A 25864-nucleotide genomic window follows, 5' to 3' on the forward strand; every position below is an offset into this window, starting at 1 on the left:
GCAGTTACTGCATTATATTTTGATAAATACAATGTCAGAGATGGGAGGGAGTTTGCGTCATCCCTGTTCTGGGTGACTTCTCTCAAGTTCAGCTTGACCTGTGCTGGTCAGATTCTGCTGCTTCCAAGATGGTCCTTCCTTACCTGTCTGTCCTGCATGGGAGGCGGGGCTGGTCGTACCTGCCACTTCCCACTGCACAGGCTTGCTCTGCGGTGATGCCATAGAGCTCATCACTAGTGTTTCCTGAGCACTGACAGTGCGCCAGGCACTATTCCGCGTGCCGGGCATTCATCTCCACGTCAGACATAGCACACGGGCTCTGGTTTAAAATACGTACAAAAACTAAGGCACATAAAGTCTAAGTGACTGACCCAAAGTCAAAGCCATAGTGAATGGAAGTGTGGGGCTTGGCCCCAAGGCATGCTGCAGGCAGCTCACTCACCTGCCTGTGTTTGAAGCACCTTTGTAATGCGCAAGATGTTAACACCTAGGAGGTAGTGTCTGTGAGCCAGGGAGAGCGGTGGTTTCTCAGTTAATTCAGCTGCGTCTGGATGGCAGTGCTAACACCTAAGGTCGCTAATCGAGGGGCCTCACATGAATACTTGTAGTGAATGTGTCTAGATTGAGGTCTGTCACTTGTAAGTACAGGTAGAAATCCTCTCTAACCTTACCCTCGAAGATCCGAAGACTTTGCCAGTTAGAGCGTACCTGAAAAACTGAAATCCAATTTGAAAAATCTCACATTGTATTCACCGAGTAAAACAAGCTGCTTATGAACAGCTCTGAAACTACTTTTCCAAAATAAAAACCCAGTGGGGTGTAGGAACCAAAGTGGTGAGTCTGCAAAGATCTGAAAGTGCATTTTATTCACTGGAAAAGAGCTTGTGTCGCTGACTGGCTGGCGCTTGTGTACGAAGAATGGTCCTCCCAGGCCACACCAGCACCAGCACAGATGCCCCGCTGAGGCACAGATCCCGCAGAAAGTGGAGGCCTATTCTCCTGACAGCTCTGCCTGCTCCCTTTTTTTAAGCTGCCGTTTTATGGCAGCATTATCGTTTTAACTGCACAAAAGAGCTTGGATTGCAGATGTACTTCCGATAATCCATTCTTCTCGGTGTCCAAATGGAGCTAAGTCCTGTGAAGCAGCAGCAGCGGAGGGAACCTTCCCAAGCCTCTGTTCCATCCGTGCATGGCCTGGGAGGCAGGTACCGTCTGTGCTGGGCTCGTCTGCTCCTGTTCCGTGTCCTGTGCACCGCTTATGACCCACTGCTCGGCCAGATGGACAGACACGGGAGTGGGTTACTGAGGGAGCAACACATCGTTCCACAGCCGAAAGCCAGGTGCTACCCCAGCACCCATGGGTCGGTGCTCTCCCTGATTCTGGAACTGTCGTTAAAGAACTTGCCTCCGAAACATTCTTATCATCAAAGAAGGAAAAAAATGTATTTTTAATGACTTGCCACATCAGGATCTCACATATACATTTCTAAAACCTAATCTTCAGCCAAAATGTGTGTTCATTGAAGTCAGTTTTTCCCACGGGCACGTAATTGTAGCTTATTCCTTACCAGCACATCCAGGCAAACTAAACTAAGATTCTTAAGAAATATTCTCCGTTATTTTTACAAGTGGCCACTGAACCAACTTAAATTCTAGACCGTTTGGTAGTACTCCAAGGGCGCTCTCAGTCATCCATCTGGATCCAGCTTTGATTTGACATGGCCAGTAGGGTCTGCAGTGCAATTCTGCCGGCCCCGGAGGTGTAACCCTCAGTCCTCCGGGGCCATCGGGACCCTCACTGCGCACTGGCCCTGCCACGGCCCACAGAGATCAGGCCCCCAGTCCCCCCCGTCACTGCGGCCAGTCGGCCGGTGGGGGGGGTGCGCGAATGAAACCTGGGACGGGGCTGGGCTGCATCTTTCAGGGGCCAGTGGGAATCTCATTATAATAAAACTATAAAAGTCTGTGGGCTTCGAAGGAACAGCCGCAGGAATTTCTGACTCAGCTGGCCTGGGCAGCCTCCGAAGGAAGGGGAGGCAGGGGGCAGAGTCCTGCCTGGGAGGAGCCTGGGAGGAGCCTGGGAGGGCGGGACAAGGAAGCTCCACTTTCAATTAGTTAGTTTGTAACCTAAAACCCATCCATCTTTGCTGACAGGTGGCTGACTGCGATTCTATTAATAGCTGACAGGTGATGTCACAAAACCTGTCACGGATCCAACTAGGGAATCCTCAGTGGAAGATAAATGAGAGAGGGGCTCATAAACAGAGGTGCCCTCTGGGTGACCTCTAGTCACTGCAGACTTGGGGCAGATCAGCTCTTCCCTCTCCTCCCCACCCTCCTTCCCGCAACCCCAGCCAGAAGTAGGGCACCAGGTTCGTGCCGTGTAAATTATCTTCCCAGCCAGGAGTCTGGCTGTATGGTCTGAAGTGTGTGAATGTACTTAACCTTCAGTAACCTTTCCATTGTTTACTTTCGAGTATGCATTTGTAGCTTCTGGCAAAAGGTAGGGACATCCTAGACTGTGTGCCAGCCTCTGCTATTAATGGAGCTTCAAGAGGTTGCATTCATTTTTTCCCCCAGAAAGGGAAGGAAGAAACTCTGGCAAGAGGGAAGAATTTTTTCTTTTTTCTTTATGAGCTGTAAATGTGAATACTTGTAAATAAGGTTCATTCTGAAATCCCAGCCTCGTGAACCATATTTCCATGGAAGCATGCAGGCCGCTGTGCAGTCTGCTCCTAGGTGTGAGATGCTGGTCATTTCTCCTGCCGGCTCTGGGCCAGTCACGTCTGTAGGACTGCCCTTATGTATTTGTAAAAGACTCTACTTGTTTTCTTCTGTTAGATTTTTAAATATGCATTGCTAGGGTTTCACCAAAATTCGGTTTGTAAACTAGCCCTGGTCACCCAAGGGAAGTACTGCATAGGACACACGGCCTGTTCACCACTCCTCAGTATGATTCCTGACCAGGCTGGCCTTGGGCAGACCTGGCCTGGCAGGACCTGGCCCGGTCTGAGTAGAAGGGATGGCCTGGTGCCGTCCCTTTCCACGCACCGACTCCTTTCCACGCCCTCGCTAATCTCTGGTGGTCGGTTTCATTCAGCTTCCTCTACAGGAAAGCGTGCGTGGTGGTCACTGCCATGGGTCTTGGGGACGGCACCGCAGAGGGCCTGTAGACAATGACATGTGCAGTGCTGTTGTTGACAAGCAGCCAGTAACTCTGCCGTTCTTGTCTGCTTGGCACACTGCTGAAACCCAGGCATGGAGAGAGCCTACAGTATAGTGAGCCCATTATTCATTCAATAAGCAATTAGCAAAAGAAACCAGGATCTGTCGGAACACCTGTCCTACTGAGGACCCTGTGCTCAGAGGTAAAGCAGGAGCCCTTCACGTACGGCTCTCCCTCTAAGGTGAGGTTAATTTTTCAAGAATCCCACTTGAGTTTTGGAAAGATTTCTAAGTTCTGAGCACTATTATAATAATGTAATTATAATTAAAGCCAACTCTCAAAACTTGGATAATGACTTTCAGGAATTCCAAGCCAGTGCTGGGCTGTAGCAGCAAGTCTGACTTCTTGGCTTCAGAGTCACAGCTAGTAGACAGAGTGCAGGCACCTGGGCGCTGGGGAAGTGCTGAGATGTGAGACGAGGCCCGTTATTCTTTTGTATCTTTGTCTTTCCACCTAAACATTTTTCATTGCCTAAGACCAGAACTAACTTCTCTAATTTTTTTCTAAAACATCACAATAGTTCATCAGATTGATATACTGAATTTTTTATCCCATTTTTCTTATTCTCGGACATATAAATTATCTGCATTATAAACAACACTAAAACATTTTTCTGTCTTAAACCTTCTTTATACTAGATTATTTTCTAGTATAATCTAGTATAAATCTGGGATAAATACCCAGGAAAGTCATTACCCAGGTAAAAAGAATAACTATACTTTATGGCTCACAAGTGAAATATATTTCCAAATAGTTTACTAACACAACTTTTCCTGATTTTCACTACAATGGAAGAGTAGTTCTCATCACAAGAAAAAAAAAATGTGACTACATATGGTGAAGGATATTAACTAGATTTACTATGGTGATCCTTTTTCAATAGATACAAATAACAAATTATTATATTGTACACCTAAAACTATTATATGTCCATTATACCTCTATGAAAAATGGAAGAGCAGTTAATTTTATTACATCATTGCCAGCAATGGATATTGTTGCTCTTTCTAATAAGATAGTGTTTTGTTGTTTTCTTCATTATTATTATTTTTGTTGTTCATTTTTTTAATGCTAGCAAGGATAACCTTGCTTTGATAAACCTGATTTTCTTTCCCCATTCTCTCTTTGTACTTACTACTATCAGCTAACTCAGGATCCTTGCAAGGTCCACAGACCCCCCAGTCAACTGGCAGTAATTCGATGGCAGAGGTTCCGGGTGACCTGAAGCCGCCTACTCCAGCCTCCACCCCTCATGGACAGATGACCCCAATGCAAGGCGGAAGGTATGGTCAAAGAACTACGTGAGCCATACAAAATCAGATTGGTCTATCGTAATTTTCTGGAGCAAACCTTATAGAGAAAAGAAATAGTATTCTCTAGTGAGTTTTTAAATTTTGACTACTACCAGTTTTATTCATTTCACTTATTTTGGATAGTTTTTACATTTGCAGATTTCAAGATGAACTTATTTTCTAAATAAGTGTTTGGAGGTAACAGCTCTCACCATGTCATCAATCTTTCCTTTTTCTCATCGCCCCAGAAGCAGTACAGTCAGCGTGCACGACCCGTTCTCGGACGCGAGTGACTCCTCGTTCCCCAAACGGAACTCCATGACCCCGAGCACCCCGTACCAGCAGGGCCTGAGCATGCCCGACGTGATGGGCAGGGTGCCCTATGAACCCAACAAGGACCCCTTCGGGGGAATGAGAAAAGGTAAGTGCACAGAGACCTCTTCCAGGCTGGTCCCCAGGGCGCCTTCTCCTAGCGAGTGCACCTGAAGGCACACTGCGCAAAGGTGCTCTGAACACCAGGCATCTGCACCTTGGCCGTCACCCCGCATGGGCTGGGATGGGGCTGGGTGCCGGGAAGGGTCGTGCACACCTGACCTAGGGAGGCAGCAACAAAAAGTAAATTAAACCACAGAATATACTCATGTATTGTATAGGGTAACATTGCAGATTTATCTGTTACATAAAGCAAGATAATCTATACTTTTTCCTTTCAAGCTTCCGAGCTGCTTATTCCAAGTAAAGATTGTGCAGAACATGCAGTAAGTGTATAAACTCAGAAATTCAAAAGCTTTGTGAGTGTTGGAGGCAGCTATTTTTCTTAGTGAGATGAAACATTAGAAAGAACATTTTGTTAGTGCCATTGGGGGCTGTATCACATTTTTAGACTCTGAAAATATGATCATCATGATAACATGGAAACATAATTAGCGGTGTTTGAAATTTGGCTTCTAAAGTTATTGTGAACCATTCCAGTCTCCTACCTATGTGCTGCGTTGGCAAGAGCTGTGTCTCTCTTGTTTCCTTAGGCCTGCAAATGTCCGTATTGCAGAGGATGGGGGTGGTTGTGGATTGCCTCGCCAGGCAGTAGGTAGCCATATAACTTGTTCTCACCAACCATGTAAACGATACAGCCCCTCAAGAAGGAAGTTCTGTCTCACATTTCCCATGTACTTCGTTCAGCTCACTTGCTGCTTTTTAACACTGGTATACTTAGTGCCAAGGTGTAAAGCAGGTAAACAGAAAACCCCCGGGAGGCGGATTCTCTTGCAGCCCTGTCCCTGGTGCTGCCAAGTTCTCCATTCCTCAGTTCACCTTACTCTGTCAGTGAACTTGGTGGTACTCTGATTTTTTTATTTACTGACCAGCATCAGTGGAAACCCCGTTCTTTGTCCTAATTGCCCCAGAGAGAGGAGGGACAGTGGATAAAAGAGCCTGGTCTGAGACTCCGGAGCCCGGAGCCTTGGCCCCATCTGTCTGCCTGCTATTTGGGGGGGTGCTTTTTTTTAGACAGTTTTGTGGTGGGCTGGGTGGTTCTTTGTTCCACATGGTGTCAGCTGAGACCCTGAGGAGTCGTCCCTCCTCTGGAAGATCTTTGCTGGAGCTGGGATGTCACTTGAATGGCTGGTGCCATCCGGACACTGCACTGGGAACACAGCTCGTGCCACGGGCATTCCCCAGGAGTTTCCCAGGTGCCGTGTGACACTGGATGGGTCTCAGGACGGGGGCACTCCAGGAGGACAAGCGCCATAAGCCGCTTCATGTGTGCCAGTGGCCCATTGGCCAGAGCTGGTCAAAGCCCAGTCTCGAGGTGGGCGGGGACTTTGCCAGTTGTGACTCCTGGACGTTGCTCCAGTGGGGGTACACTGAGGCGCGGCCTGCAGTGGCAGGCGTTGCGGGGGGTGTCGTGCAGACCAGCCATCTCTGCGAAGGAGAGAGTGAGTGCATGGGCCCCCCGTTGCACTAACCACGGTTATCGTCAATCGTCTGGATGTTCGCCGGTCAGATTGGGAGGGGAAACGCCTCGTAACTGTTTTAACTTGGATTTCTCTAATTATTAGTGAGGCCATGCGTCTTTTCAAATATTTATTGCCTTTTTTATTTTTAAAGATTTTATTTATTTTTAGAAAGAGGAGAGGGAGGGAGGGAGAAAAAAAGGGAGAAACATCAGTGTGTGGTTGCCTCTCAAGCGCCCTCCACCAGGGACCTGACCCGCAACCCAGGCCTGTGCCCTGACTGAGATTCGAACCAGCGACCCTTTGACTCACGGGCCGGCATTCAGTCCACTGAGCCACACTAGCCAAGGCTTGGCTATTTATTTTTCTTGTCCTGTGATAATCCACTTTTGTGTTTGCCCATTTTTTAATTCAATTATCTTTTTTTTCCTTAACTTTTAAGAACTCTTTGTATATTGGGAAATTAAGCTATTTAACTTTAAGTATTCCCCTTAATTTTTGTCTATCTCTGTTTTTACGTCTATAAAATGGAAAATAACATCAAAATTCATTCTGCTAATGCTTGATAGAGATGAAATAAGATAAGTATGTGAGCCCTGACTCAGTTGGGTGGGTGTCGTACCGCAAAGTATAAGGTCGCCAGTCTGATTCCTGGTCAGGGCACAGGTCTGGGTTGTGGGTTCAGTCCCAGATGGGGCGAGTAAGAGAGGCAACCAATCAATGTTTACCTCTCATGTCGATGTTTCTCTCCCTCTCTTTCTCCTTCTCTCGCCCTCTCTCAAATAAATAAATAAGCAAAGGTAATGTGAAATCGCATTGCAAAGCAAACAGGGCCTTCTCCCAGTATTAGGCTTCCTTATCTGCACCTCGCTGCCAGCCTAACAGATTCATCAGCTCACAAAATTTTCACCAGTTTTTGCCTCTTGTGAGATAAGAGTAACAACCTTCATAGTGTGAACAAGCAGTAGTACTATAATATATCAGTTCAGATTTGCATGGAAATGTTTAATTTGCCTACAGACCAGTTTCTGGGCTTGACCCAATTTCCTTCAGGCTCCAAGCTGATGCTAACTTGCTTATTGACCTAATTGCCACTCCGCCCCCTGATGGAAATAGTGTACCTCGTCCTTTCTGGAGCAGTTCTTCACTCCCTCGTGGTTTCCTTCATCCTGATTTGGGGGTGCGTCCATGGGTGGGTGTTCGTGTTAAGGTGTTCGCTTTTCTCCCCCCTCGGGGAAAGGAACTAACTTTGTAAGTGTATTTCATCTCTTCCTCACCAGACTCCATTAGAGGCATGACCAGCTTCATTGGATAGACAGGGAAGTAAACTCGGAAGTATACTGACTTTCCGAGGACCTGGAACTGCGTTCATTTCCAGTATTACCACATGACAAGTTACCACAAATGTAGCCACTGAAAACATCAGTCTGATATCACAGTTCTGCAGGTCCCCAGCACAAGGGCTCACACAGCAGGGGTCAGGTGTCAGCTCGGTCGAGACCTTCTTGGTGGCTGGGGCACCTCGGCTTGCTCAGACTGTGGCAGGGTTTGGTCCCTTGCAGCTGTGGGACGAGGCATCTTGTTGACCGTCAGCGGGGGGTGGTCTTCGCAGCTGCCCCTCCGCTGCAAGGCAGGTGCTTCTTTAGGATCGGAGGGAGGGCATCTCTGACTGGCTCTGCTCTGACCTTTAGATATGGATTTGAAAGGGAACGCCTGGACAGTCTCTTGGTTAATTCACGGTCAGCTGATGAGTACCTCCAGTTACATCTGGGAAATCCCTTTTGCCACAGGAGGTGACAGCATCCCATCACATTCAGGGATTCTGCCCGTGCCCAGGGATGGCCTGTGCCGGGTGTTACAGATAAGATGTAGCTGCCCGATTAAGGATAACTGGACTACAAAGGGACCTTGGCTTTTGCAAATGCTAACTTCGGTGTGTCGTTTACAATTCCACAGTGCCTGGAGGCAGTGAGCCCTTCCTGACGCAAGGGCCGATGCCCACGAGCAGCATGCAGGACATGTACAGCCAGAGCCCCTCCGGAGCCATGTCCAGTCTGGGCATGGGGCAGCGGCAGCAGTTTCCCTACGGAACCACCTATGATCGGAGGTGAGCGTTTCCTGGGGTGAAGACGAAACCATTTGCTGGGGACTGTGCTCCCTCCCCACAGACTTTCCTGAGCCCAGGGGCGACAGAAACACAGTGTCAGGTGGCTGCCTTCACTAGAAGGCTGTAACAGGACCGGGAGAAGGGCCTTGTCCCCAGGCAGCCAAGTTCAGCTGTGTGTATTAAGCAAATGCCCAGAAGTGTAGGTTAGGAAAACGCTGGAGCTGGGGCCGTGGCACATCTTCTCCCTGAAAACTCAAGGCCACAACTGTCCCATGTCACAGCAGTCCTGCCAGCACACAGGTGCTCTTTGTGACCTACTGAGACTGGCACCTCTAGCTCCCACGTGTGGCCCTTCTCGTGATCTGGCAGGACCTCGTGGGCATCAGCTCGGCCCGCCCGCATGTCCTCCTCCTCAGGGAAGGGCTGTGCGGTGGTGGCCGCAGGGGCTGTTGGCAGACCCGGGCGTGTGAGTTCTGGGGAAGCTCTTGCAGACCTTGTCTTCAGATGTCCCCGCTCCTCCCTGTGGACGCTGGAGCTGGGGGCATACTGTGCTCCTTAACAGACATCTCCCAGAAAAGCTATGGCCCCGGCCTCACCCCAGCTTCCTTGCAGGATGGCATCTTGGCGGGAAAACGGCAAGTCGTGTGGCCGCACTGACCCAGCGTTATCTTTACTGAGACGGGAGCCAGTGCTGTGCCTCTGAGGAGGGCAGGGAGCCGGTCCCTGAAACGGTGCTCAGGGTGGGCGCTGTTTCTGGCCCGAGGCTCCGAGCCTGCAGCCCGGTGCCTCTCTCACTACAGGCCCTTCTCTCAGTCGGTGTGCTCTTTCCCTCCCTGAGAGCAGCACTTGGGGACAAAGCTTTAATGTAATAACCGCGTTTTGTAAAGGGAAAAATGGAGGCACCATCAACAGCTCCTTTTCTAGCTGTAGTCACGTGGGCATTTCTGCAGATGTGGGGGCTTTCCTTCAGGGCCCGGGGGATCAGAGTGGTGCCCCAGTCATCAACCCCCCACTCATCGGTCCACACGCTGGGAACAGTTGAGAAGTGAGGAGGTGTTCCTGGCTTAACACATGGGGCGGAAATTCAAGCCTGGTTCTTGAGATCATAGAACCTTCACGTGGTGACTTGGAACTCTAGACTGATAATTCTCGCCCTGGTGAAGGACGGCGAATGCTTGTTACAACACCTGCGTTGAATCAGCTAACCACTGAAACAAGTGCTGCACCGGGTCAAGGGTTTTTCTTAGGTGTGGTGTGTCTGAGGGTCCAGCAAAGGCTGCTGGACCCCCCTCTTAGAGGCCTCGAAGCAGATGCGCACACTTTCCTGTTTCTTCCAGAACGCTTTCCACAGTGTTGCGTGGCCTCGGTTTGAAAGTCGTTTGGTGCTACCGCGTTAGCAAGAGGGGTCTGCCTCATTCCTGAGTTTTCTCTTCTGAAAAGTGTCACCTGTTCGGTTTAAATTTTACCCACCTCAATTATGTTTTTCCTCCTAACTGTAAGCTTCCTTCTAGGTACAAATGCCGTTGCAAAAACAAGAACTTCCCTTATATCTGGTTTACATGTGATATTCTAAAAGTTTGTTTATTATTCTCATTCATTGACCAGTTTAGGAATATATTCAGTCTGAGTATTCTCTTTCTTACAAGATAAATATAGTAACTCAACCAGTTTATTGTTTTAAATTTCAAAATTTAAAATCTATTGAGTTTAAATTGATGTTAAATTTTAAAATTTAACATCTGTTTAGTTTTTGGAACATGCTATTTTTTATATTTATAATTTCTCAGTAAAATAGCGGAAAAAAAGAATCTTAAAATGGGAATGGTTTAATAGAAATACATTTAAATCATTCCTGTTATTCTTTTCTCCATAAGCCTTTTAGTATTATAGGGCTTTGAAATCTTGAGCACTAACATCCATATAATGATCAGCTAACTGAATATCACTTGGATTAATTTTGAAGTATACCTTTAGAAAATCAAACATTCTCATTCATAATGAGAGAGTGAGAAGTGGAACTATTTTCTATTACTACATGTCCATGTTGTGGTGCTCTCAGAAATACTGCTTGGGTTCTCAGACTGTGTGGTTTCTTGCTTCCATCAACACCCCACATCACAGTCCTATAGGATGCTCCCTGTGCGGGAGTGGGTGGGCGGGGCCTCTGCTCAAAGCCAGAGGGTGCCCGCCCAGCCAGCTCAGACTCCTCCTGCCTCTAACCAGGAGATTGGCAGCAGTCCCGAAATGGGTGTTCCCATCCCTTTTGCCAAAAGTTAAAATCTGCGGCTGCTCAGACTGCCTCTGTCGGAAGGTGTGTGAGTGAAGGAAAGAAAAGCTGTTGAGGAGCATAGAGTTTCAGGAAATGGACTGTTCCTTTCTCTCTGGGCCTAAAGTTTTCTCTGAATGCCTCATTCCAGGCATGAGCCCTACGGGCAGCAGTACCCAGGCCAAGGCCCCCCCTCAGGACAGCCGCCATATGGAGGACACCAGCCAGGCCTGTATCCGCAGCAGCCGGTGAGTTGGCGAGTGGGCGGGCACCTCTGTGCTTTCAGTTTGGGACTCAAACCTGGGCTGCTGCTGGAGAGTTCTAGCAAGCGCGACAGAACCGGCCGGCGTGGGCGGGACAGCCACGAGGTGTTTGTGCTAGAAAGTAGTCTTAGGATTCTGTAGTCAGCAAATTAAAAATAGCTCTTGATACGTGGTCTCCTGAAACAAATACAGCTTGTAAGAAGTTGAGGACGTTCAGCCTTGTAAATAATAACAAGCCCAACTTAAGTGTATTTTAAACATGTCTGTTGTGTGTACGGTCATAATCAAACTATTTCTCATCAACTTCAAGATCTAAGATCTCTGGTAAAATAGAGAGGGAGTTTAAATGTGCATTTAATTTTACTGACGCATGTATGTACATCAGATTGTATTGGTAAACCAACTAGTCTTCAACAGATTTCAGGGAAAGTGGAAGAACACTAATCACACGTCAGCATCGTACTCGCATCAGGACATCCACACCCTGGTCAGGTGCGGGTGCCTCTGGCGTCCCCAAGAGGAAAGCTTAGTGACAGGGGCTGCGCCCAAGCCCATCCTCAGAGGCTGGGGCCGGCAGGGTTCTCGTGGGAGGGTCTGACCTGGACCAGCTGGGAGCTGGAGCGAGGGCCGTGGGTGTCAGGCGTCAGGGCAGCACAGGCAGGTCCTGTCTGAGGAGTCAGCTCCTCCAGGGGGAGCGTCCTGTGAAGTGAGGCCTGAGGGATCTGTGTAACCCAGGAGCCTCTCGGGTCGGCCCTGAGAGTGCTCATGCTGTCCCCGTGAGAGTTATCCTTTGACTCACTGGGTCCCCTTAGTGTTGCTCCAAGCCCCTGTTCCCACCACCTGTGTGATAGTCACCAAAGCCATACCCCGAGTATTGCAGTCCTGGAAATGCCAGGACAGGAGGCTCTTATTTCCCAAGTGCTTGAAAATGAACTTGGGAAGCCCTCTTAAGAGTACCGTGGCATGGTATAGTGTAGTAGTGAAACAGAACCCACCAATGGCTGGTCCTCGGTTGCTGTGGAGTGAACACCCACCAGGTGATACCTGTTTTGCACAATCCACCTGTGCGATTATTCCTGTAAAAGCCCGTGGGCGTGACTAGTCTCCCTGTGAATTTCAGAATTACAAACGCCATATGGACGGCATGTACGGGCCTCCAGCCAAACGCCATGAGGGGGACATGTACAACATGCAGTACAGCAGCCAGCAGCAGGAGATGTACAACCAGTACGGAGGCTCCTACTCGGGCCCGGACCGGAGACCCATGCAGGGCCAGTACCCGTACCCGTACAACCGGGAGAGGGTGCAGGGCCCGGGCCAGATGCAGCCGCACGCCATGCCCCCGCAGATGATGGGCGGCCCCATGCCAGCGGCCTCCGGCGAGGGGCCCCCGCAGAGCATGTGGGCGGCTCGGAATGACATGCCTTACCCCTACCAGAACCGGCAGGGCCCCGGCGGCCCCGCGCAGACGCCACCATACCCCAGCATGAACCGCTCGGACGACATGATGGTCCCTGACCAGAGGATCAATCACGAGAGCCCGTGGCCTTCCCACGTCAGCCAGCGTCAGCCTTACATGTCCTCCTCCGCCTCCATGCAGCCCATCACTCGCCCACCGCAGTCGTCCTACCAGACGCCACCATCGCTGCCAAACCACATCTCCAGGGCACCCAGTCCCGCGTCCTTCCCGCGCTCCCTCGAGAGCCGCATGTCGCCCAGCAAGTCTCCCTTCCTGCCCTCCATGAAGATGCAGAAGGTCATGCCCACCGTGCCCACGTCCCAGGTCGCCGGGCCGCCCCCCCAGCCTCCCCCGATCCGGAGGGAGATCACCTTCCCTCCCGGCTCCGTGGAAGCGTCGCAGCCGGTCTTGAAACAAAGGCGAAAGATTACCTCCAAGGACATCGGTAAGTGTGCCCAGGGCTTTGCTCCTGGGGTGAATTCTGGGTGTGGTCTAGAGTTTTAATTGCACTTCAGGGGTACTTCCTGTTCCTCTCCAAGGTAGGAAATGCGTGGGAGAAGAAACCCACGTTTGTGTAAGGAGCAGTGGTTGGTAGTAATTCACTGACCGGAATCAAGCAGCAGCACTGGAGAGGATCGTGAGTTCACGTGGTGTCTTTACGTGGGACTGTTACTCCGGGGGAGAAACCAGGGAAGCCTCAGTGACTGTGGACTAGGTTTTAGGCTTGAAGATGTGACTTTAACCAAGCACTTGATCTCTGCAACACATGCCTAGCAGAACAGCTGTGGGGCTGGTGAAACGCTAGGTGGCCTAAGAAAAAGCTGCCCTACGGCTGAGGTGACGGCAGACAGACAGACAGACAGTGAGTTTGCCTGAGAGAGAGCAGGAGCCTGATGGTGCACAGGCGGGAATGCAGCTGGATGCGGCATGTGGCATCGGCGGCCGGGCGGCGCCCACAGGTGCAGGCCAGGGAGCCACTTCAGCTGAGCACCGATGGCGCTTGTCCGTCCTCCTGGGGACATTCTGAACGCTAGTCAAGTCTCTGGACTCGCTGGGAGTACGCAGTTTTCCTGCGTGATTTTTGAAGCACTTTTAATACAGCAAAGGGAATTAAAGGTCTTGATTGTATTTAAAAAATTATTTTCAAAACTCAAAATCACTTGATGTTAAATCTTTTGCAGTGATCAGAAAGATATTAAAGACATTTTCGATCATTGGGCACTAAAGAGCTATAGAGAGGGGAAGAAAAGTGAGGAGTTTTATTTAGAGAGGGGTCCTGGAAGTGAGCAAGAGATACAGACACAAGCACCATTTTATGTATGGAAATATATGTAAAACTATACACATGTATTTGTGTGTTTATGTGTGTGTTCATATGTTTAAATTTTTATGAAAGTTCTTAGTACACATTATGCTGTGTACTGTTTGTAACCTAGGGCAATTTATGTTCCTTACTTTAAAAAGGAAGCTTGAGTGTTCTTTTATGAAAGCATTATGTGCCTGTCTCAGAAAACCTGAAAAAGTAGATGAAATTAGAATAAAGGTGCACTGAGGGTGCTGTTGGCCTCTGGTGTTGGCTGTGGCCATGTGAGCTCCAGTGCGCCCACCTCCTCACGCCACACGCTCCCGCCACCCTTGCGGCATGTGGTGGGCCTCTTCCCCAGGCCCTGCTCACGGCAGACCTTGCACACGCTTCACCTGGTCACTCTGTCTTCTTCGGTAACAGGAGTGAGGAATCTTCTTCTTTTTCTTCTTCTTCTTCACTCTGTCTCCCACCCTGGCTCGTGCCAAGCTCTTGAAAAATCTGAACCATCCGAGTGCTGGTGTTTGTCAGCAGCACATTCTGAGGTCAGAGTTCAGGAATGCAAGAGGATGGCATGGGAAAACCAAGACTTCATATCTGAGAGGTGCTGTTGGGGAATGAATTTTTCGTTATATTTGCATATTTGCCAGCCTTCTGAAGATGCCACCTTGAGACATTGGCGAATGGAGCAGGTAAAAGAAGACAGACAGCATCGTTTGCTCTGACTCCAGCACTGGCCCTCTGGTGCAGCGGGCTCTGTCAGAGTGTGAAAGAACGCCACTGGCCACATGCTGAGCCACCACCCTCTAGAAGCGCGTTTGGCTCACGTTTCACCCACGAAGCAGAGGGATCTTACACACCAAAGCTCCTCAGGACCGTTGTCCCCTCATTTAAAATCTGGAAATAATCATGCTTAACGATCCCTCACGGCAGTTACTTAAAATCAGTGCCTCGCTAGGCCCTGGCTGGTGTAGCTCAGTGGATTGAGCGCGAGCCTGCGAACCAGACAATCGCGGTTCGATTCCCAGTCAGGGCACATGCCTGGGTTGCAGGCCAGTTTCCAACAGGGGCCAGTTCCCTGCAGGGGGTGCACGAGAAGCAACCATACATTGATGTTTCTTTCCTCTCTCCTTCCCTTCCCCTCTAAAAAGATAAATAAATAAAATAAAATAAAAATTTCTCCTCAAAAAAAAAAATCAGTGCCTCGCTCGGCAACCCACTTCTTCTTTCTCACTCTTTTGCTATTCCCTACTCTTCCGTGCAGAGTTAATGTTCGTCACACCCTGATTCTTTCCCCGTTTTCAGTTACTCCGGAAGCGTGGCGTGTGATGATGTCCCTGAAGTCAGGTCTTCTGGCCGAAAGCACGTGGGCTTTGGACACCATCAACATCCTCCTGTATGACGACAGCACCGTCGCTACGTTCAATCTCTCGCAGGTGAGCCTGCGAGATACAGGTACCCAGTCCCCACTGGGGACTGGCTGGGGTGAGGAAGAGCAAGTAGCGCTTAAAGCTTAGACCGGTGCTGCCACACACCCCCTCTACTTGTCCCCAGCACCGGGCACGGTGCTGAGGCTCTCCAAGAATTTAGTCTGGGCTGAAATCATTCCAGTCTTCCCAGAAATTTACACATACCTACGTCTCATAAGAAAACCGTGAATTGTACATGTTGGGTGTGGGCGGGTCAGATGGTTGTTTAGAACGAGTGTGAGCAGCCCGATGGCACTAACTCGAAGGTCACACAGAGTTCTCTCTGCGGCCAGTGTACGAAACGTAGCAGGTTGCAGTGGAGTGTCACTCTTCTTTCCAAGGGGACTCGTACCTCTTTTAATTTTTAAAAATGTGAAAGTGAAGAGAAGCTTTGTGTTTCCAAGATAGTAATGTACAGTTGTCCCTTGAACAGCGTAGGGGCGAAGGGGGCCCCACACAGTCAAAAATTCGAGAGGAACTGCCTCCCCAAGCAGACAGGTTAGTTCCTGGGTTCCCTCAGGGACTGGTCCAGGACCCCCCGTGAATATCGAAATCCACCGATACTCAAGTCATTCGTGTAGAATGGTGTAAATGGTGTAAATTCGTGTAGAATGTATGTAAATACATACAGTCACCCTCACAAATCCAAAACTGCACAGGTACTTCCTGAAAAAAATTTTGCATGTGAGCGGACTCTCGTGGTTCAAACCCATGCTGTTCGAGGGTCAGTTCACGTGTGAGTAGAGCCAGTAGTTGAACGAATCCCCACGTACCCGTCATTCAGCTGAAGTAGCCGTGAGCCTGTGGCTAGGCTTGTTTCTTCATGTGTTCCCTCCATTTCTGCCTCTCCCCGGGTTACTCTGAAGCAGTCATGTAAAAGCCTGCTACTTGGAATGAGCTCACAGCCCTCCTTTGTTCGTTGCTGGGTTTAGAATAGCTCCCAGCATAACCGCCAGAAGAGGGGAGGCAGCTGAAGATTAGGAAGAATGCCCGAGAGTCAGCTAGCTACAGACTTGTAAAGAAACGTTGAGAAAACACAAACGCGAAGAGGTTGTTTTCCCTACTGTGTGTGAACAAGTCTTTGCTTTGGGTGACAAAAGCCCAAACATCTAGTTCCTTCTATGGAAATAGGCCCAGAATCTCCCACTTTCTCCTTCTTCTCTCATGTAGGTCTTCGCTACAGCCCTGACAGGTAGCTTTTCTGTTGATAGGAAGTGTAGCAATAAGGTCATAAACCTCACACAAAGTTCACTGCAACTGAAAATAAGCATCCAAAGTAGCTGCTTCCCGTGCTGGAATACTTTGTCCTCGTCTCGGGTGAACTGCTGCCGACCCACATTTTCATAACAAGTCTGCTGTGTCAGCTTTCCCTTTTCCCTGGCCCTGGAAGAAAGTCAAGTTCAGTGGGTGGGGGCAGGGGACACGCCCATACCTCCACTTAGAAAACAGTGCCGGTGTACCCCAAGAACGCAGGCCCTTTCTGGTTGCCTCTCGGAGTTCCCTTCACGTGGTGACTCCTTCAAACCCAGGGAGCTGGCAGCAGGCTTGGGAAGCAGTTGCTTTCCAGACGTCGTCACTGAAGGGTCTTTTTGCTGACTGACTGTGTGTCGTCGCCACACACATGCCCTTGTGGGCAGAGGGAGAGGATGCTGCGACTGTTGGTTTTCTCGGTACAAACGTGCTTAAAGGAAACTGGTTCTTGTTGTGGCTTTTGTCTCTCAGTAAGAGTTGGGAGCAGCTGAAATGTCATATTGCATGCCGTGAGACATTCTCCTCCACTCATCAGGGACTCAGCTGACTTGCTTTTAATGTTCCCTGTTGATGCATGCTACATTGCTGAAGTGATCTCCCAAAGATAATACGGAGGTCATAAATTAGAGTGACCTGTGGCACCTGAAACAAAAATAGCCATACAGTTTAATAGCAATAACTGTAAAAATGCAGGCAAGCAAAGTTTCGGGTAGAGAACAGGAAAGAACATACTCGTAAATGCATTGTGTCTAAATCAGAAAAAGGCTAAGAACAGCAAAGCACTCCTCCCCCCGTGATCACCCTAGAAATAGGAAACTCGCCGGCGGGTTTTTGTGCTGATGGTGTAGAGGAGTGTGCAGGAAGTAAGACACAGTAAATAAATGTTAGGTTACTCAGTGACAAGAGAGTCAGGATGCGAGTTCTAACTGGTAAGTAGTTTTCCTTATCGGCCCGGCCAGAAATACAGAAAACCACCACAGAATGTGCAGCCCAGTGCTCAGGACTTTGGCCCTCTCGGCCCTTTCTGATGGTTTGACATTGTGCCTGTTCTTGTTCTCTTTCTCCTCTCTAGTTGTCCGGATTTCTCGAACTTTTAGTGGAGTACTTTAGAAAATGCCTGATTGACATTTTTGGAATTCTTATGGAATATGAAGTGGGAGACCCCAGCCAAAAAGCACTGCAGAGCGCAGTAAAGAGAGATGATGGCCAGGCCTTGGCCGACGATTCTGGGAAGGAGGAGGAAGATGCTGAATGTACGGGGGACGAAGGCGATGAAGAGGAGGAGGAGGAGGAAGAGGAAGACAGTGGGAAGACAGAGACGGAGGAGAAGAGCGGCTCGGCCCTGACTCCTCCTGACGCCACTGCAGATCCAAAGGAGAAGCCCAGGCAAGCCAGCAAGTTTGACAAGCTGCCCATCAAGATCGTCAAAAAGAACAACCTGTTTGTCGTTGACCGATCTGACAAGCTGGGTCGGGTGCAGGAGTTCACCAGTGGCCTCCTGCACTGGCAGCTGGGTGGCGGGGACACCACCGAGCACATCCAGACTCACTTTGAGAGCAAGATGGAAATTCCTCCACGCAGGCGCCCTCCTCCCGCTCTGAGCTCCACGGGCCGAAAGAAAGAGCTGGAAGGAAGAGGGGACATGGAAGAGCAGCAAGAGAGAAGCATCATTGCCACCATCGATGACGTCCTGTCTGCCCGGCCTGGGGCACTGCCCGAAGACGCCAACCCCGGGGCGCAGGCGGAGAGCAGCAAGTTCCCCTTTGGCATCCACCAGGCCAAGAGCCACCGGAACATCAAGCTGCTGGAGGACGAGCCTCGGAGCCGCGACGAGACCCCGCTCTGCACCATCGCGCACTGGCAGGACTCTCTGGCCAAGCGCTGTATCTGTGTGTCAAATATTGTCCGTAGCTTGTCTTTTGTGCCTGGCAACGATGCCGAAATGTCCAAACACCCAGGCTTGGTGCTGATCCTAGGGAAGCTGATCCTTCTTCACCACGAGCACCCGGAGAGGAAGCGAGCACCGCAGACCTACGAGAAGGAGGAAGACGAGGACAAAGGGCTGGCCTGCAGCAAGGACGAGTGGTGGTGGGACTGCCTCGAGGTCTTACGGGATAACACTCTGGTCACGCTGGCCAACATTTCCGGGCAGCTGGACTTGTCTGCCTACACGGAAAGCATCTGCTTGCCGATTTTGGATGGCTTGCTGCACTGGATGGTGTGCCCATCTGCAGAGGCACAAGACCCCTTTCCAACGGTGGGACCCAACTCTGTCCTGTCGCCTCAGAGACTTGTGCTGGAGACCCTCTGTAAACTCAGTATCCAGGACAACAATGTGGACCTGATCTTGGCCACGCCTCCGTTTAGTCGTCAGGAGAAATTCTATGCGACGTTAGTTAGGTACGTTGGGGACCGCAAAAACCCAGTCTGTCGAGAAATGTCCATGGCGCTCTTATCGAACCTGGCCCAAGGGGACACGCTGGCGGCAAGGGCAATAGCTGTGCAGAAAGGAAGCATTGGAAACTTGATAAGCTTCCTCGAGGATGGGGTCACGATGGCCCAGTATCAGCAGAGCCAGCATAACCTCATGCACATGCAGCCCCCGCCTCTAGAGCCACCAAGCGTGGACATGATGTGTAGGGCGGCCAAGGCACTGTTGGCCATGGCCAGGGTGGACGAGAACCGCTCGGAGTTCCTCCTGCACGAGGGCCGGTTGCTGGATATCTCGATATCTGCCGTCCTGAACTCTCTGGTCGCATCTGTCATCTGTGACGTACTGTTTCAGATTGGGCAGTTATGACATCAGTGAGAAGCAGCATGTGTGAGTGAAACTAGAAGCCCCGTGTAACTGGCTGTTTTCTGTTCTCGTTTATCCAGCGTAGGAAGAAGGAAGAGAAAATCTTTGCTCCTCTGCCCCATTCACTATTTACCAATTGGGAATTAAAGAAAGAATTAATTCAAACAGTTATAAAATTAATATTTGCTGTCTGTGTGTATAAGTACATCTGTTTGGGTTTTTTATTGTTTTTTTTTTTTAACCAAAGTTGCTGTCTAGTGCATTCAAAGGTCACTTTTTGTTTTTCATGGCTTTTCTTTTTATTGTTCTTTTCCATGTCGTATTGCATTTTGGGGGAAGCAAATTGACTTTAAAGGAAAAAGTTGTGGCAAAAGATGCTAAGATGGGAAAATTTCACCACACTGAGGCCAAAAGGTGACAAATTACCAATATCCCAGGCGTGTTATACTTCGGATATGAAATCAAAACTGTATCCCATCGCCCAAAGCTCTGTGCAATAGAAACTTCTAGAGATGTGTAGGTATAGGGGCTCAAGGAGGTGTGTCATTCGGTAGTCAGACTATGAAATGATACTGGTTTCTCCACAGGAAAATGGTTACATTAGGCTAGGAGCAAAAATAACGTGTTTTTTTTTTTAAGATTGAAAATACGTACCTGACAACGATCAATGGAACTTGCTTCCTCACCACTCCCGTCACGTCTGCTGTCTGTCGTGGGCCTTCCACATGACAGTTCTTCACGATTCCTTTAATCATTTTTTAAATATTTTTTTTTTACCGCCTATGGGCTGTGATGTATATAGAAGTTGTACATTAAACATACCCTCATTTTTTCTTTTCTTTTTCCTTTTTTTTTTTTTTTAGTACAAAGTTTTTAGTTTCTTTTTCATGATGTGGTAACTACGAAGTGATGGTAGATTTTAAATAATTTTTTATTTTTATTTTATATATTTTTTCATTAGGGCCATATCCAAAAAAAGGAAAAAAATACAAAAAACAAAAACAAAAAAAAAGAGGGTAATGTACAAGTTTCTGTATGTATAAAGTCATGCTCTATTTCGGGAGAGCAGCTGATCACAATTTGCTTCATGAATCAAGGTGCGGAAAGGGTTGCATACGGATTGATTCAGAAAATGGTCACCAGTACAGACAAAAAAAAATACAACTACAAGGAAGAAACACAACTTCAAAGATTTTTCAGTGACGAGAATCCACATTTGTATTTCAAGATAATGTAGTTTAAAGAGAGAGAGAGAGAAGAAAAAATCTTGATGTAAATTCCTCCTTTTCCTCTGGCTTAATGAATATCATTTATTCAGTATAAAATCTTTATATGTTCCACATGTTAAGAATAAATGTACATTAAATCTTGTTAAGCACTGTGATGGGTGTTCTTGAATACTGTTCTAGTTTCCATGAAGTGGGTCCGTAGTACCAGCTTATTTCCAAGGTACAGGGAAATGCAGCCACGGACCGTCGTCACAGCCCCTGGTCACGAAACCGTGAGGTCGGGAGGGGCCTTTAGGGGTTACCTGCTTTCGAGTGGGGAGCAACAGTCTGACCTCAAATTAGTCAGCTAATTAGTCTCTGTCTGAAGCAATCAACTCTGACGACATCGAGGTATGAGGATTTTCAGGGTCTGTGGGAGGTGGCTGCCAGCCCACAGGGTGAGACCTCGGGAGCTCAGTGACCTGACAGTGCAAGACTCTGCCTTTTACTGATCCCGTCTTAATTTTAACCAGAGTTCGCGATTCCGTGTTTCCTCTGTGTGCCTCAGAGTCATTTTGCATTTAGTCGACTCCACCGTGTATAATATTTATACTGTGCAATGTTAAAAAGAGTATGTTATATTGTATGTCGTGTACATAAGTGCAAAGTGATTATTTCTATTTCAGGGCATATTAATATTCTCATATTCCTTCCTACCTGGTGCACAATAGCTTTTTAATTCCCCAGTCATTCCTCATTTCAACTTTTTCTTCCTGGGATTGACTGTTACTGCGTCACCTGCACTCTCTTTAAAACTGCTGCGAAACTAAGCTGTTAGCGGATACCCTCCTGATTCTGCCTCTTCACGCACCACCCCCTGGTCACCGCACGCCCACACCTCCACGCCCTCCGCCAGACCTCTCCTCCGGGGCGCGTCACTCACGGTCACACACGGGAGAGTTAGACAAGAGCACACAGTTGCAGTCAGAGTGGGAAGCGGGACTCTTGAGTGTCACAAGAAAAACCATTTTCTCTGCACGCAGTCTCATCCATCAACTCCCACATTACTTAGTCTTCTTACGTAACAATGCAGCCAAATACATGTTGAATTAAAAACCCATTTATAATTCTACTTGAAATATATCTGCTTGCTGGGAACAGATTTTAGAGCTCCAAGCTTCAAATAAGATTTGTAAGAGGGGATTCAGTATGGTTGGAATTCCTCTCTTACGGAGTATGAATAAAAGGTTCGAAGTTACCTACTAGCCCAGTTGTCGATGAAAAGAGCGAAGTCATTACCGAGGACCGTTGTCGTGGCTGAGGTGGCACCACCACCCGGAGCCCGGCCACTGAGCATGGTGTGTGCGTGCTGACGTGCACCGTGGTATCTAGAATAATCCGGGAAGACTTGAGCATCCTTTCTCCACCCTCACCCCAGACTCGAGACGGCAGAAGCCCATGAAGAACTTACAGCCCACCTGAGATCGTCCTGCCTACAAACTGAGTTATTGCTTTGTCCTAACAAGTAGTTGGGTTTTTTTTCCTATGAGGTTTTTCAGAAATTTATAGGATGCCCATCTTGATATGTGTACAAAAAAAAAGATAAAAATAAAGGTGCAAAGAAAGTTTAGTATTTTGGAATGGTGCTGTAAAGTTGAATCTGTTGGTATTTGAGTGAATGTTTTTAATGTCATAAGATATTATTGGGTGGCATGTTCTCAGAAATAACTATTCAAAAATTTTGTTGGAGGTAGAGAATGATACAGAATCCGTTTTTGTGAATGTGGCCTATTCAGAAACTAGTTATGCTGTTTTTTAAACCTTAAAATAGTGATTTTTGAAGGGGGATATGAACAACCTGATGATATGATGTAAGCTATTAACTACCTCTTTTATGAAAAAATGGCCTTTGCCCTGAAATCCGTCCATTTAAAACTGTTGGAAATCTTCCATTTCCTGTCAAAGCCCATGTACCACCTCCCCTGTCTGTTCACCTGCAAGGAAGCGGTATCATAAATGAGCCAGACAACCCGTTTTCTTCTTGCTGAGTTTGTTCCCCTTCTCTGTCTGGAGAGCGGAGGCCCTGCTGCCTGGCAGAGCCGGCCTTTGTCCCCTCTGCCCCGCCCTGGCGGTGGGGCGCCTCATCGTCAGACGAGCGTGTGACATCCCCCATAAACACGTTCCGTGGTGGTCTGCAGCCGCTGAGCGTCCCGTTCTTCGTGAACTCAGCAGCGATGCCGAGCGTTGAGTGCACACTCCGTGCAAAGTTGTGTTCCACTGTGCACTTTGAAGTGGCGGGAAAGACTGACCGGGGCCCAGGGAACCCAGGTTACCTGCTAGGCCCCCGCAGACGGGCAGGCACTGAAAATGTGCGTGAGGACTTCATTCGAGGCCTTTGTTCTTAAGTCTCACAAACCGCAACACAGGCTCAGGCCCGTCTGCAGTCACCAGGTGTCCTCTGATCCCCCGCCCCGCTTTAGTCCCGTGGTGGCCCAGGTCACCAGTCAGTTCACCAAGTCAACTCGCTTTGGGATCCCTCAGGGAGTCCCTCAGCTGTGTCCCCAAACGCTGAGATTCCTGTCCTCTTTCCAAATTCGGCTTTAGGGCCTTGGAGTTTTACCCCAGCTTTTTCCAAAGCACAGCCTGAGTAACAGAAGCGATCTGAAAGGGAAAATGCCTTGCACACTCTCCCGGCCACCTGTAACCCCTGTTATCATGTAAAAGACTGGGAAACCCTGCAGAAAAGACACTGGGGAGTTCCAAGCACTTCCTGACTTACTGAACTGGGGACCTTTTTTTAAAATCCTATAAACGTACTGCAAAGCCTTCTGAAGTGCCTGTGTTAGCCACAGATCACATCCGACTTCCGTTCATCTGCGTTCCTTACGCAGGTATCCACAGTGTACTCCTTAAACTAAACTGACATGTCCTCCCTGAGGGAGTTCTGGAATCTTCTGCTGTCCGTATAGTTTTCAGCAAGGCACTTAAATTCTTTGAACCTCAGCTTCCTTGCCTGTGATAGCACAGGGGATGCCCACCTGGCGTTGCTGAGGGAATGAGGGAATGACAAAGGCCCTTAACACCTGTGCGTATACTTCTCCTTGGTCGTGTATTTTGTGCAATTTTATACACTCCTAAAGTGTATTTCGTGCAGTTTTACAATCTGGCCTAAGAGACTATTTTCCCATTTTTCATAACCACTCACACATTTCTGTGTGACTTTCTTTGTTCTTGATTTTTCTATTAAAAGCCATGAAAGCTTAGCCTGTTGATTGTGTTGTTGCCAAGGGTGACTCCGCAGAGTGTCTCTGCGGGCTGTCCATTGAGGGTGTCAGACCCCCCAGGTGGTAAGAGCTGGCCTTTAATTTTAAGAGCCTGGGGGGGCGCATGTCTCTGGAACACAGTCATGCAATAAACTTGCCCTGTCGTGCCATTCGGGAAGTAAGGTGGCTGGCAGCATATTTCAGGGGTCAGATGTGGCAGAGGGCTGATCCCGAGTTTCGTTGGCTATTTCCTTTCACTTATGCTCCCAGCAGAGAGCTTCCCCAGAGAAGGAGGACTTCGGTCTTCACCCTTAGCTGGAGACGGGCTGTGTTTCCGTGGGGTGGTGGACGTGGCCTTCGAGGTGCTTGTCCTTTCCCTGGAAGCTCAAGGTCAGGGTAATAATGAAACTGGAGCTTCATCTTCTGCGCAAACTCAGTGTCCTGCTGGCCCGGGAGCTGCATGTTCTACAAACCAGGCTTTCCCAAAGGCCCACAGAACCTGAACTTGGATTCGGTTTCTTGAAGACGGCCTTGCCCAGAGAAACAACCCTTCGGGCCAACGGGCAGCACTTCTAACACTGCTGCCTGGTGAATGGCGACAACTCTGTGTGGGTGTTTTTAGCGCTTGGAGTCCACATGACCTTCAGGCCTGGGTTTTCCTAGGGTTTTGTGGAAGCTTCACTGGTTTGGGGGCCCTGAGAACAATGTCCCTAAGAAACAGCCTCTTTGGTGCCCCTGCTAGACAGTTTTGGGGGGGGTAGCTCTTTTTTTTTCTGTGTCACTTTTCACTCACCCCCTGTGACTCAAACGACACCTGAGGAATGAGGAGTGACAAGGGACATGTGGGGAGGACACCCGTGGCTGATATTTGGATCATAATTTTCAAATGATGCTTTAACATGAGAAGTTATTTGTTCCCATGGGGAGGAAAAATGACATACCTTCTACGCATGTCAGTTGAATACACTTCTGGCATAATGAAAAATTTTTTTCCCTGTAAGCACAGTGCTTGTTTTGCTGGTTCAGTCTTTGTCACCAAATGGTCGAGCATATGGCCATTGCTTCTCCTGGCCATAAGATCTTAAGGGAGAAGATTCCGGATGACAGGAAACCCCAGCGATTTATCGGGGTGAGTTTTGATGGCAGAGGGGAGCAGAGAGCAAAGGCACCTCCACCCGCTATTCATGAGCACTCCCCGCTCCCCGCATTTCACATCAGTGTCTGCTCTGCTGGGTAGAAGGAGATTGGAATGCATCTGGGAAAATAGGTTTTGTTAAGTAATGGAATTTCATCTTGGTGGGCCTTATTTTCAAAAATTAAATGTGATAATTCGTTGGAGGGCTCAGAGGACTGAGCAACCAAACCGGGGTGCACACACCATAGCATCTGTCCCCACCCGTGCAGAACCCATCTCTCAGGACTGCTGGCAAGTGGTGAGATGCATGAGTGCCAGTGCGTCATTTTCACAGCCACGTGCCTGCCCCAGGGAAATCAAGGTGGCAGCAATCCCCGCGGAGCCGCCCACCTGGTGCCCTGCAGACGTGGTCCATTTTCTCAGGAGCACATTGGAAACCAGACTCTGGTGGGGCCCCCATGGGGGATGTCACAGGCTCCCACCGGCCTCAGAAAGGCCCAAATTCTCAGCTCAGCCCTCCACCCCTCCAGGTTTGAGGGCTCCTGACCCTCCCACCCTAGCAGGGCCCTCAGGGCTGGCACCCCTGCCCCTATCGCAGGGGAGCGAGGCACAGCAGGGTGCTGCTTGGACTCCCCCTCCCCACCCCTGCTCCTGGGGAGCAGGGTTCTTGGTGGTCTCCCACAGCCCAGCTGAACAACCCCAGTTCACCACTGCACCCCTGTCCTTCCCGTCAGGTGGGCAAAGCCTGAGCCCCCCATCCAGCATAGAACAGGCCTGTGCCAAACCATAGCACTTTTCCCATCCAAAACATGCTGAGCACCATCACCAGCCTAATGGGGACCTCACACCTCGGCAGGTAAGAACCATTCAGTA

The 25864-nt window shown here is 49.1% G+C and overlaps 1 protein-coding gene across 6 annotated transcripts in view; it reads left to right on the forward strand.

Moving 5' to 3' along the window:
* The window catches only part of ARID1B (AT-rich interaction domain 1B), a 394749-nt gene extending 373994 nt beyond the window's left edge, over window positions 1-20755 (forward strand). For 5 of the 6 annotated variants that reach the window (XM_037054196.1, XM_037054108.1, XM_037054274.1 and 2 more), the window contains exons 15-21: window positions 4371-4509; window positions 4767-4939; window positions 8427-8577; window positions 10995-11091; window positions 12227-13010; window positions 15174-15304; window positions 17661-20755. In XM_037054196.1, coding sequence (XP_036910091.1) covers window positions 4371-4509; window positions 4767-4939; window positions 8427-8577; window positions 10995-11091; window positions 12227-13010; window positions 15174-15304; window positions 17661-19388 — 3203 coding nt within the window. In that variant the 3' untranslated portion in view covers window positions 19389-20755. The remainder of the gene's footprint in view (window positions 1-4370; window positions 4510-4766; window positions 4940-8426; window positions 8578-10994; window positions 11092-12226; window positions 13011-15173; window positions 15305-17660) is intronic. The other variant, XM_037053930.1, reaches the window with a different exon arrangement.
* Window positions 20756-25864: the final 5109 nt, after the last annotated feature.

Source organism: Sturnira hondurensis, unplaced genomic scaffold (genome assembly GCF_014824575.4).
Source record: "Sturnira hondurensis isolate 20B ecotype Veracruz unplaced genomic scaffold, ASM1482457v3 Scaffold0000167, whole genome shotgun sequence".
Lineage (NCBI taxonomy): Eukaryota > Metazoa > Chordata > Mammalia > Chiroptera > Phyllostomidae > Sturnira > Sturnira hondurensis.